This window comes from Erigeron canadensis, chromosome 4, assembly GCF_010389155.1.
Source record: "Erigeron canadensis isolate Cc75 chromosome 4, C_canadensis_v1, whole genome shotgun sequence".
In the NCBI taxonomy this organism is placed as follows: Eukaryota; Viridiplantae; Streptophyta; class Magnoliopsida; order Asterales; family Asteraceae; genus Erigeron; species Erigeron canadensis.
The window spans coordinates 45,226,037-45,239,149 of record NC_057764.1 but is presented as its reverse complement, the minus strand read 5'-3'; the positions used below and the strand labels follow the sequence as shown (position 1 = coordinate 45,239,149).

The window sequence follows — 13,113 nt, the reverse complement described above, 5'->3', positions numbered from 1 at the left end:
TAATACCCAGTCAGGCTAGTGTCTAGGTGATTCGATTCTCAACCACTTAATAATCCCTGATTATCTCAAGTTTGCCTTTGGCAAGACTCGAACCCAAGACCTCCCCTGAAAAGTGACGACTGGTGGCCACTGGGCTATTACCTAATGGTTAAAAAACATTGTTCAACACATACATATTTTATTATTATCTTTATTAAAATTATTTCTATTTATTCAGATCTTCTATAAAACCACCTAAAGTTTATCATCATTAGTTAATATAAAATGCACTCCAAAAATATATATCACGGTTATCTTTTTTTTGTATTCAAGAAATTTTTTTTGTTCGAAGCTCTTTTTTCCTATGTTTTCTAATCCAAAAATACTATTAAACTATTTTTCATTTTGTTATATTTTTAGACTGTGTTTTTTCTTATGTTTACTAATCTTATTGTTATTTATGTACCATCTATCAGTTTAATTATTTACGTTTATTTTTATTATTATTATTATTATTATTATTATTATTATTATTATTATTATTATTATTATTATTATTATTCATGTTAGATTTTGCACTTCCTCTTTTATTTTATTTTTTTAGTTTTCATTATGTGTTTATATTATTATCAATTATTTTATCATTATTACTCTCACATTTAGATTTATTTTTGTAATTATTATCTTTTAATCTAGTTTTCATTTTATAAACCTAAAGTCCAATATTATAATGCATTATTGTTTGTTTATGAATATTATATACTCTTATAATTTATAATGCATTATTGTTTGTTTATGAATATTATATACTCTTATAATTTATAAATATTATGTTTAATTAGTGATGATTTAACGTATTTGACAAATTCATAAATCACAATCTTATTAATTTGCATCAAATATAATCTGACAGTTTTTTAAATATCAGAAACTATTAATAATATTGTAACTATCAATATATTTTTTTTCTACTATTTTAATCATCCCCGCACAACGTATGGGTTTAATCTAATTATTTTATATATTATTTAGTATTTCTGATACTATGCGAGTCGAATAAAAAGTTGCTAACCGACAAGTATGCATCATTGTATATTTGTATGTCAAATTTAGGTAAGGGGTTACATAACAAGCAGAAAATGTAAAAGTCGAAGATGTCAAAAACTCAAAATCTACTTCGATTTGCAAACATACAAAATATGCTGCATAACTTGTATAGCATTAATTGACCCTACTCAAACACATCAAAAGTTGTCATTTCAAAACTTGATTCTGTTTGAAGGTAAAGAACACAAGTTAATAACACTACTAATACAAATATTGCCAAACCAAGTAACGTTCTTCTTGTTTAATTTGGTCTCAACATTCCATTATTACTCATTTATCTGCAAAAAGGAAAAGAAATAAACCAGAGACTTTTTAGTATTACGAAATCTTTAATACTAATAAAACTATTCATGATTGCCTACCCATCAAAAGTATTACTATGTAAACTTCTCTTTCTCATCGTCATCATATTTTTTTTCTCATAGCCCACCATCTTCAAATTGGATTTCACAAGCTGTATTTAACGTGCATAAAAAAATTTATACTTTTCATATTAAAAGTCCGCCCCTTAATTTTCATGGTAAATGTACAAACAATTTATGCACCTTAAACACAGCCCCAAAGACTGTATTTAGCAAACCCCTTTAATTAAAAATATGTTATATTTCAACTAAAGATAAAACATTTCGTTAATATATTAAAGTAAAAAAAATCACATTAAGAAACAAGAAAAAGTGTAATGATACATGTGATAAACTGATAATAATGTAAACCAAACAAGAATCATTTTTTTACCTGAATTTCACTCATTTTTTAATCCTAACTTTTGGCATGTCATTCTTAATACCAAGATGTATAATTGACTATCATACTAGTCATATCTATCAATATGTAGAATTTATAATTTCATTTGCGATCTAATCACATGAAAACATATAATTAATTGTTTGGTAGTGAAAAAGTTGGGTTGAAAGGCAATATTTTTATTTTCCCTTTATAATAATATTTTCCCTTTATAATAAATAGTTAATTCACTTTTATATATATCTATTTTATGTATGGGAAAATCATCCCTGCAGTTAACTGTAAGGACAATAGCTGCAACTGTGTTGTTTTGCAGGGACCAACGGTGTATATTTTAAAACTTGAAAGCTTAATAAGAAAATTATTTTTTTAAAACCAATGTAACTGCGGTGCATACATGTTAACCCCTTTATGTATATACTATATTATAAAATAAATATAGCTTTTATTTAATTTTAAGTTTTAACTTTCTACAATTAAATTACAATTTATTAAAACCACATTATATTAATAAACTAAACTACCCGACGCCACCAATAATTGCCCACCACTCGTCACCATTACCAATCGCCGCCACCACCAACTCTGCCGCCACTACCATCACGCGTCACCACCACCACCGTGCACCACCACCTAGTGTCACCGCCGCTATCACCATTACACCTCCACCAGCACCGTCGTCATTACACAGTAGTATTGTGCGGGTACTGTAGTAGTATCCTTAAATAAGCTCTATCCAAATTGTTTGTAGGATTTTTCTTAGAATTTTCTTTGATGCCTAGATTGTCTGGTCTAATAGACTCTCATGATCGAACGTATAAAAAAGAATAAACACTACCTAGAAAAAACAAACAATTTCAAATACTACCCACTTCATATTTAAATATTAATTAGTATATATATATATATATATAAATAATTACCATTATGGGTGAGGAAGAAGTCATGAGCAGAACTGGCGGGGATGGAAATAGAAAGCTGAGTTGTGGAAGAATCTTTGTCATCATTTGGTGGCCATTCATCAAAGAAATGATGCATTACCTTGTGCTGGGGTTCATCTTTTCTGTCAAGTTTTAAAGCCAACTGATCATAGTAACTCTGATGTTGATTAGTAATAGTAGTAGTATATAAGTAACCAGGAGTGTTATTTTGATGAAAATCAGAAAAAGGTGTGTGCTTTGAGGAAGAGTTGTTCATAGCTTGCCAAGAATCACCCAATCCTGATGATGAAGTCTTGTTGATGGTCCCAGAAGGTGATTGTGAGAAAAATGGATGCTCATCTATCTCCTGATCTTTGATTCCATAGGTTTTTCTGTTAAATTTTTATACGCATTTCATTCGATCAAAGATTATTGTTCCTAATATATGTTTATATTTTTTTTTCCAAAATGATCGATAATGAAATCTAGCAGCAGAAACTAACCTGTATGTGGGGGTAGATTCCAACAAGAAGTGATGTTGTTGAGATGATGACAAAACTACATGAGAAGGTCTTGATGAAGAAAGGAGATCAGTTGTATGATAATAGTCAGAGGATGGTGCTGTTTTGGGGGGTTCCACAGGCTTTCTTGAACGGTTTCTGCCTCTATGCATGTGCCTTTCACAGTATTTTGAATCAGGATAAGCTTCTTTTGAGCATCTCCATTTCTTTCCATCTGTTCTTCTGCACCTCCCTGGCTCTGGATCTATCTTTCTCCCATATCCCATGGGATGAAAACAGTTCCATCCAACTACACACAAAATTATTTATAAAAAAGAGTTTTAATTTCATCTCATAGCTCTAATTAATACAGTAAATTTGACGTTTTTATTACTACTAAATTAAAATAGAGGAAAGGATAGTTACTTGACGTTTTTATTACTACTAAATTAAAATAGAGGAAAGGATAGTTACTTGACGAGGGATGAGGAGGGGGAAGGAGGAGCTTTGTAGAAGAAGAATCAGTTGGAGTAGTCTTGCTGTTGATGGTGAAGAGGAGATGAGGAGGGATTGGGATACCAGATATCATGTATTTGTATACAAGTGCTTGGTGTTCAAGCTCTTGCCATTGACTTGCCGTGAATGGATGATATCTTCCACTTGCTCTACTCATCATCTTATCTTTCTTTCTTTTTTTTCTTCTCTAGTTATTGATGATCTACATATGAAGATGGAAATGAAAGAAAAAGTAAAGACAAGGGACCGAATTAAGAAAAATCAAATAGACTTTTTTTTTTCTTTAACTTTTTATTAGAAGAGTGTGCACGTATATATGTATATATATTTATGACTGCAAAAACTGATGCATCTGCTGCTGCTGCTACTATGCTCTGCTTCTTCTGCCTTTATGGCAGCTATTGTCTCTGACAAATTTTATACGGAAACCCATAATAATGGGCTCAGGAGAGAGAGAGAGAGTCGAGAAGAGTGTGAATTATTTTTTTCATATAAAATAGAATGGGATAAGAGAGTTGGTATCTGAATGCACAGGGTGACTGACAAAAGTGGCAGTGGCCATGATAGATCTCTGTGAGAGAAGTTTGTAGCATACTTTTACTTTTTTTTCATCTCTCCTTTAATTTGTTTACAAAATGTAAAGAAAAAGAAATCGTTTTTGACCTTTCTTGTTTTGGGTCAAATAATATCATTGTGGATCAAATTAGTCAAATAATCCCCATCTAACCAAATCCCAAATGGTCCAAGTCCAACATCTACTCCAGTTTCAAAGCATTGTACATTGGTGACTGGTAACTTTTTAATATATATGCTTTGCTTCCTTAACAAGCTCTTTTGATTATTATCTTTTTTTTTTTTCCTTTTCTAAAGAGGGATGTTGTGCATTTTCCATGCACAAGTTAAGTTGCTACCCTTCTTGGTCTAACCCGGCCATTTGAAAATGAACACATTCATTCAACAATATATAGAGAGAGACTTCTGTTTTCTGTTGCATCTTTGTCATCATGATATTTTGATTTGATGGGTTCAAGAACAACCAAATGATTTTCTTATTTATAGAAACAATCTTAAGTACTTTGTATGTAATCAACTAGAAAAACTAAGGTTCCGCTCCTTATGTTAGGTTACTAGTAAAATCTTAATTCAATACAAGTTCATGACATGTGTTAGGACAAGGATTCGATGAGATGACTTGTCTATGACATGGGTCTTCAGCAAATCCATTCAACATGAGTTATAAGTTTAATGACTCATCCTCATTATTTTGTAAGTCGTTATACTTGTCACTCTCAAGCATATTAACCGTCTATCGTTATTCATTATGATGATCTGTTTCGTCGAAAATCTCATCCTACAAGATATATATACGGGTAAACAATGGTAAACATCAATTATTAATTGTAAATGGACATAAGAAGATATGACAAGTTGTGGTTAATAGTGTCATACTTTTAGGAGCTCTTCCATAACATCTTCCATTGTGATGATGCCTATAACATCCCCTTCTTGTCTGAATGAAGAAAATGGTTTCTCTGTTAGATTAAGAACCTCTGGCAAAAACTTATCCGACCATCTTCTGCTCTTGGAAGAGTCTACACGTGACACGTTCCCACTTCCAGAATTCGACTTAAACTTGTTAAATGTTCTGCTTCTCAAACCTTCATTGCTTTCATTTAGAATATCCACTCTCACTTCACTTGATCGCTTGCTGGTTGACCGCTGGAGTGTTTGACTCGGTTGTTGTATGACTGCAGCCATGTGGCTTAGACCTTTCTGGAACTCATTTAGTATGTCGTATAATGGCATTGTCTCTGAGACTCTATATATGATACCATAACAATACAAAACAAAAAAAAATTGGTTTTAAAGGGTGAGTCATCAATTTGTTCTTTTTGTATATAAATTACTTACATATAGGTAAATTTTTTTGAATTGTGTAGATATACTACGTACCTTGGAATGAGGCGAAGAGTAATATTTTTTATAGGCACACAATCTGCTGGATTGATGGTCAATAGATTTTTTACTAAAAGAACTCCGATTATATTTGCCGGTTGATCGTAGTATACTGGCACCCTGCTATAACCCTTGTCTATAATCAGATTCATTAAAAGCTTATCTAACTTGGAATTGACATCGATTGAAAATGCTTCTGATAGAAGAGTCATGGCGTCGTGTGCTGTTTTTGAGGTAAGTTCAAGTGCTCCTCCAATAATGGTTGTCTCGTGGAGAGTCAAACTTCCACCTTTCCCAGCCTTAATCAATCACGCATTCTCTTATTATATATTATTAGACTTTTTAAAGATGATATCGGCTCATATATATGAGAATGAGATACCTTATTGCCGTGAAAATCAACTAATGTTTTCAGTTCAGCTCGACGAAACAGAGTAACGTGTCCCTTCCCAAGTATGCAATCTAGCACCTGACAGTAAATAATAAAATCCATTTATCTAGAATACCGGAGTAGTACCTTTCTTAAGTCGTTCAATCTCCCTTTTGAAATTAAAGAAAGAAAGCAGAAACTCACCTTGCTTATCGGGTAGGCTACAGGTAACCAAACCCAAACAAGAACACGAACGATGGGAGTCACGGCTGCACCAATCACTAGGCCATAACGTGTACATATAGACTGTGGTATTATCTGTACAAATTAAAGGTAAAGGTTCTGATTCAGTGAGTAGACCTAGCTAGCATTTTTACATCTATATATCATTATGTTATGTTATGTTAAATGCTAGTAGTACATGATAATAATCCAGACCTCCCCGAAGAGAAGAATCAATGTCACTGAAATGATAATAGCACCCAATTCTGGGACTAATTTGTTCAAGAATATAGGAAGTGCCTGAGACCATATAGAACGTACGTACATACCATTAGTAGGGTATGGAAAATTTTTATTTTAATTAGTGTTGCGTCAGCATATATAATATATATATATATATATACCTCCATGGCAGTAGCATTGCTGATCAAGAGAGTGCAAAGAAGTAAATGATGTCTCTTGACAACTGCCAAGATTTTTGCTGCATTTGACACAAGATTCATTCTTAAGTCATTCAACAATATATTTGATGATGTAATTCTTAATAATAATAACTAGAATGGTACCCGCGCGATGCGGTGGTGGAGATGTAATGGCGGCGGTAACGGGTGGTGGTGACGGTGGCGATTAGTGGTTATGGCGGCGGCGGCGGCGTTGGCAGTGACGAATAGTGTAGGTTATTGATTTAGTGTCGTAATGAATTGTTGAATGTTGCAACTTAAAATTAAACAAAAATAAGATATAGATTAATAATTAGATTATGGTTTGACGGTGAATTTGTGTGGATTGAAATTGTTAGGAGTATTTTAGGTACATTTAATAGATGGTTGAGAAAAAGGTTGAATTTGTGAGGGTAATTTGGGTACTTTAAAATCTTAATTAAGTAAGGAGGCTGGTTGAGTTTGTTTTATAAAGAACTAGATTGGTGCCCACGCAATGCAGCGGCGGTAACGGCGACGGTGGTGGTGTGGTTTTAACGTAAAAGTAATTTCATTACGGTCGGAGATGTGATGACTTGTTGCGTGGGATATGAAAGGGGGGAAGAGGGGGACGGATTTTGAGTTAGAGTTTTTGTTATGTGATTCTGCGCGAGGGAGAGATAGATGTTGAATTTGTTTAAGGGCATTTTAGTCACAGTCTATAAAATAGAAACGAAATGTATTAAAATGGAGGGTAAATGTGTAATTTTAGGTTCTTAAAATTAAGGAGGGAGAAATGGAGTTTGTTTTATTAAAAAACGAGACGGGGTGCCCGCGCGATGCAGCAGTGATGGTGTTAACGACAAAGGTGTGGCTGCGGCAATTGTGGCGATGATGTGCGGCGGTAAGGGTTAATATGGTTATTTAAGGATTGGAGAATCTATGTTGTAGTTTATTTTATTAAGGGTATTATAGGTATATAGGTAAAGATGTTTAAATTAGTGAATAAATAAGAAGGGTAATATGGTCATTTCAGGTTCTTAATTACTTAAAGGGGAAGAGCAATTTGCTTTTATATAGTAGTATAGAAGTATAGATATAGATAATAATAATAAATAAAAGGGGGAGGGGGGATAAATCATACAGGCACGGAGTCGATCCATGGGATTTCCTGATGCAGCAAGAACTTCAAGGTCTACAAGACTCATTGACATGAGGCCGAGTGTAAGTCCAGACATCATTCCAGCAAAACACACGATCAAGATAATCACTGCTATGTAAAAGAAGAAGTTTGGAGAGCAACATGATAAGTACTCCATACTAGTTTCATAATCTACAACAACATGATAAGTACATTTTCTTATGTTATAGACAGAGATTTCATTTTGCTAGGAAAAGGCCAAAGCCCAAAAGGCTTTCCATGATGTAAAGATGGCTAGTACTGGATGGTTGGAAACAAAGCAAAATTACAGTATATCTTATTGAACAAACTCCGATGAAAACAACATTCTTGTTCATCAAAAACTAAGTATGCATTATGTCAGTTTTTGGTTTTAATTAACTGTCGTCTTTAGTCGCTGGCATTTGCAAAACGAAGGTTTCTTTTGTTGGCCGGCTTATAATTTAGATGCCTTAATATTTTAAACAAGTGAGACTTGAGTACTTGAGCTGTATATGGAAACATATCGAGCTTAGCATGTTTTTTCAAACTCAGAACACACACAGACACATTATTACCATTCAAGGGATACCGCTGCCTTTTGGATGCAGAGCAGATCCAAGAGTTACGAGACTCCTCCAATGGATTGATAGGATGCGAGAAACGGGCCGGAAATAAATCAATGTGTATATTTAATGATCTTTTGGGTAAAAAACAGTAGAAAAGGAAAAAAAACAAAAACAAAAACATACATTCGGTCCCTCCCACCGATCTCTTACTAGTTACTACTATTGCTTATTTGCTTCAGGAGCTTTTTAAAACGCAAAGTCACTAATTCGAATATTATTATCAGATTGAGCACCTGCTCATTGATTCAGGAGCTTTTTAAAACAAAGCCTATACCTGATATAATTTCAGGTCACTTGCATAGTTTTTATTTTATTTTTTTGAAAGGTACTTGCATAAATTATATACCTCAAATAATAAGACCATCCATAACAAGGATGTCCATAGGAAATTTGTGGTGACATGGAGGATGTTTGTAGGGAGACTATTGATGTGGGTGATGACATGGAGGATGTCCATCCATGGTTGTTTGTAGAGAAGGATAGGGAAGGATGAGGAGAAATAAATGTAAAAGACAAAAGTTACTTATAAGTTTATTTGGTTGTTTGTAAGAAGGATGGATATATTATTGTTGTGGGTAAAAAATGTTTGTGGGAAAAATGGATGAAAAGCTGACGTAGCATGTTGATTAGGATGTTTGTTAAAAGGATATCCTGAACTGATGCGGATAGTCTAATATTGAATAGAATGAACAGTAAAAAAATAGGCTTCACACTACAACAAAAATCACTTTTAGGGAGGACGAAAGTCCTCGCAGAAGGCCTGATTTCTCCTCGCAAAAGCATTTAGCGAGGACATGTCCTTGCAATATCTTTGTCGCAGAAGCCTTCTCGCAAGAAGTATCCGGCAACGACAATTATGACATATAGCGAGGAGATATAGTTGGAAAAAGAATAAAGGAAAAGGAAATGTAAATTACTTATTGGGAGGACGGTCCTCGCAATAAGAAAAACACATTTTTAGGTAAAAAATTATTTAAATATATAAATATATGTGATGTGCAAAATCGAGCTTTAATATTTGTAAACTAAAACTACCAAAAGACTAACTACTACGCACTCACGGGCAGTGGACCCGATCGTTTGTAATATAGCAAAGAGGTAAGTCTGAGTTCGTTCTTAGGGACTGTGAAATGATTAGTTGCTTGTTAAATGGTTTGGAAAACAGGTGTTGCTCGAAATTCCCTTTGACAATTAAGCAAATTGATTTGCCGATTGATTGCATAAAATTAAAGAAAGATTCAGACGAAATAATTAAAAGTCATCCACCTTGACTTCCCTTGACTTCAAATGTGATTGCATTTGATGAGGAACAAATTCTTTAGAGTTTGAAAGGTAGTCGTGACACGATTAAACTACTCACGTGGTACCACCATCCATGAATAATTTATCGAATCACCTAACTACTAGTTGAATTACCCAAGCCGGTACCACCAAGACCAAGACAATTTTCCTAACAATCAGTTTTTATTTACTTATCAAATTATCAATTGAACCTATGTGACAATAACGTGGTACCACCAACCGATATCAATCACGTTGACAAGTTTAATCTTTTCTTAAAATGATATTCACTATCATACCATGAACTAGTGATAATTACTTATAGACAAGTAACCGTTTTAAAATCACATACACATTCGACTGGTACCACCAACGAAGAATCATATGCAACCAATATCGATTTTAATTAATTGAAAAGGATTAAAACCATCAAGATCACGGAACAACGATAATTAAATAAACCCTTTTGAATTAAAAATATAGCAATCACATTATCCGTCTAGTTTCATCAAGGTGGATGATTAAACAGTTAGCTGCTCATGATCAATTCACAATAATCAAATAAATGGAAAAGAAACATGAAGTACCAATTGTTTGAAGAAAATAAATTGCAAGACAGTAATGTAGATACGATCTAGATGGGTGCCCGTAATATCTTCGATGAGTCCGCCTAAGTGAAACACTTTATTGGAGAAGGAAGAATCCTGATAGAGCAGCTCCTAGAAAGAGTTTGAATGCCTTGAAATACGTGCCTAGGGTTTATATTTATACCCCTTGAAAAATAAGGCTTTAAGTCGGCCTTTGACTTTTGTTGACCAGCCTCCCACTGCGGCGCAGTGGTCATGTGATGGCCTCCACTGCGTCGCAGCCAAATATCTCTGCCAAATCTTCGCGTGAAAAATGGGTGACTGCGGCGCAGTGGGCTCGTACACACCCACCACTGCGGCGCAGTCATTCCCTACGACTTGTCTCTATTGACTTGCTTGATCACTGCGGCGCAGTGATCCTCGATTACGACCACTGCTGCGCAGCCAAAACTCACTGGACAAAAAGTCACTCGTGGATGAATAACCACTGCGGTGCAGTGGGCAAATGTGCATCTCCACTGCGTCGCAGTGGACACATAGACTTCGACAACTTCGTTTTCAACTTTCAACTCGCCACTTTCATCATTTCTTTTGCATAAATCAACTCTCGACTTCATGAATTATTGTATTAGCCAATAGTCTTCCAAATGTGAGCCAAATGACTACGTAACCTGCTAAGCGCCTGAAACTACTAAAAAACACCATAAACGCGCCAAATGCACACAAAGTAGACTTAAAACATATAAATAAATGGCCAATAATGATGTGGGTAATGGGCATAAATTATTCACATCAATATGTATTTGTTATGTTATATTATACGGTATAAATAATAATACTTGGTATTAAGCTACAGTAATCGTATTTAGCATTTGCGAGGACTGTCCTTGCAGCATGTATTTTCCCATTATTTTAATTTGTCCTCACAATATGTTTCTGGGAGGACCGTCCTCCCCATATTTTTTTGTCAATTTCGACATGAACCTGCTGTAAATGTAGCTTCCCGCCCAGAATTTTTCCGGGTCGATAACCTGTTTCTAGGTAATCTGTCCTCACTGTCCAGAATTGTACTCACTCTTTATCAAACAAAAAATGAACGACAAAAACATGATACAACTACAATTACCATTACAATTATCAACTAAACAAAATACTCGCACAATTAACAAAAGGTTTTAGCCACGAATTCAAAGTGCATATTCGATTACAAAAGGTTTCAAATATGCATGATACACATATCAGGAGTATACCAAAGTTAATCACATCCCAAAAGACTTCTCAAAAGTTTTGATGATTTCACTCCTGATAATTTACCATAGCTCATGCCTTCCAAATTCGTTCCCTTCTGAAAGAAAATGATGACATAAATTAGAATCATGTATATTCAAGCGATCGAAAATCCGTTTACATTAACATCATGTATATTACAACAACCTGTTGCCGCTTACAATCTATAATTTCTGATTTTGTATCTATGTTTCTAATATGTTTTGTTTACCGTCACAGAATTGATGCTTCTGTTTCTTTATGTTCTAGTGTATCTAATATCTATATATATCATCGAGTAACCATTTAGAAAACCATCAGCATAGATTCATATGTATACGAATGAATTATTAAGCTACTCATCTCACAAACACGCTACTATACTTTCTAGGATATAACAAATTAGGCTTCCAATAGTCTAGGATATACTTTCTAGGATTTTCAATTCGCCGGGGCCGACGACGATAAATAAAATTTAACCATTCTCCTTATGGGTCCACTGGTCAAACGAGTTGGGTCAATTAGATCGAACCAGATAATGTCATAATATAATACCAATATTAATGCGAAAACAAAAAAAAATTAAGTATGAAAACAAATTTGGTTTATATTTGGACCATTTCATTATGAATCATGGACTTTCTTTTATATTATATAGTTAAGTTATATCATTACTACTCGTAGTATATTTTAATTTTAATTAACTCATTTTCTCACAACCTGAAATCATCATATTATAATAGAGTACTGATCAATAACTTAAACTAAAATAACTAGAAACTAAGAATTTTAATTATAACCAAAAATGATGTTGATGAACTCAAGTTACACTTTTGCATTATTCTTCAACTTTAATCTAAACATAATAAACTGTACCATTATCAATAAAAAAAATAATAAAAATTATAGAATAAATGTATTACTCACTAAGCTTTATATAAAATCAGTAATAGGATTTAATGCATAGTTTCTCATTTCTTCTATTTTACTCTTGTAATTAAGATCAAAATGGTTTATGTACAAGTAATGGACGGTTAACATGGGCCCATATATATCATTAACTGGAAGTAAGATTTTGGACTACTAAAAATCAAACTTATTGGGCTAGTTGGCAGGGACCAGACACCCCCCAGCCCCCTAGTCCCTCCGTCTCTGCTACTGATCTCACAAACACGCTACTATACTTTCTAGGATATAACAAATCAAGTCCAGGACCACTTTTGTCCTTACCCGCCCAATTTACCAACTCTAGCTAAAGTCAATATACGAATGAACTAGTATGCTACTGATCTCACAAACACGCTACTATACTTTCTAGGATGTAACAAATCAGGCCAATAGTCCAGGACCAGTTCTGTTCTTACCCGCCCAATTTACCAACTCTAGCTAAAGTCAAGAAAATGAAGTTAAAAACTTACGTGGCGAGTACTTCATTTTCCCCTTAACCCATTCAAAACC

The 13,113-nt window shown here is 33.9% G+C and overlaps 2 protein-coding genes across 3 annotated transcripts; both read right to left on the bottom strand.

Annotated features, from left to right (window-relative positions):
• Nucleotides 1-1,204: 1,204 nt before the first annotated feature.
• Nucleotides 1,205-4,338, bottom strand: LOC122596698 (growth-regulating factor 6). Of its 2 annotated transcripts, none has more exons than XM_043769319.1 (4): nucleotides 3,725-4,338; nucleotides 3,254-3,560; nucleotides 2,754-3,142; nucleotides 1,205-1,364 (listed from the first exon to the last, which is right to left on the bottom strand). In XM_043769319.1, exons 1-4 carry the CDS (start codon nucleotides 3,924-3,926, stop codon nucleotides 1,357-1,359), a joined length of 906 nt encoding a protein of 301 aa, XP_043625254.1. In that variant the 5' UTR covers nucleotides 3,927-4,338; the 3' UTR covers nucleotides 1,205-1,356. The 2 variants fall into 2 exon arrangements, with proteins under 2 accessions (XP_043625254.1, XP_043625253.1); XM_043769318.1 differs by lacking the exon at nucleotides 1,205-1,364 and adding an exon at nucleotides 2,288-2,668.
• Nucleotides 4,339-5,078: 740 nt separating this feature from the next.
• LOC122597719 (DUF21 domain-containing protein At2g14520-like) lies at nucleotides 5,079-8,052 on the bottom strand. Its single transcript, XM_043770285.1, has 8 exons — nucleotides 7,878-8,052; nucleotides 6,719-6,795; nucleotides 6,531-6,614; nucleotides 6,297-6,410; nucleotides 6,105-6,191; nucleotides 5,720-6,021; nucleotides 5,216-5,585; nucleotides 5,079-5,117 (listed from the first exon to the last, which is right to left on the bottom strand). The coding sequence occupies exons 1-8, from the start codon at nucleotides 8,050-8,052 to the stop codon at nucleotides 5,079-5,081; spliced, it is 1,248 nt and encodes a 415-aa protein (XP_043626220.1).
• Between the last annotated feature and the right edge of the window lie 5,061 nt (nucleotides 8,053-13,113).

Bases quoted from the DNA above. Each gene is read 5' to 3' on its own strand.
- LOC122596698 (XM_043769318.1), bottom strand. From the start codon at position 3,926: ATGATGAGTAGAGCAAGTGGAAGATATCATCCATTCACGGCAAGTCAA. The intron at 3,143-3,253 runs GTTAGTTTCTGC...AAAATTTAACAG, and splicing joins GAATCTACCCCCACATACAG to AAAAACCTATGGAATCAAAG. The intron at 2,669-2,753 runs GTAATTATTTAT...TGTTTTTTCTAG, and splicing joins CTTCTTCCTCACCCATAATG to GTAGTGTTTATTCTTTTTTA.
- LOC122597719 (XM_043770285.1), bottom strand. From the start codon at position 8,052: ATGGAGTACTTATCATGTTGCTCTCCAAACTTCTTCTTTTACATAGCA. The intron at 6,411-6,530 runs GTCTGGATTATT...TAATTTGTACAG, and splicing joins TGATTCTTCTCTTCGGGGAG to ATAATACCACAGTCTATATG. The intron at 6,022-6,104 runs GTATCTCATTCT...TGATTGATTAAG, and splicing joins TTGATTTTCACGGCAATAAG to GCTGGGAAAGGTGGAAGTTT.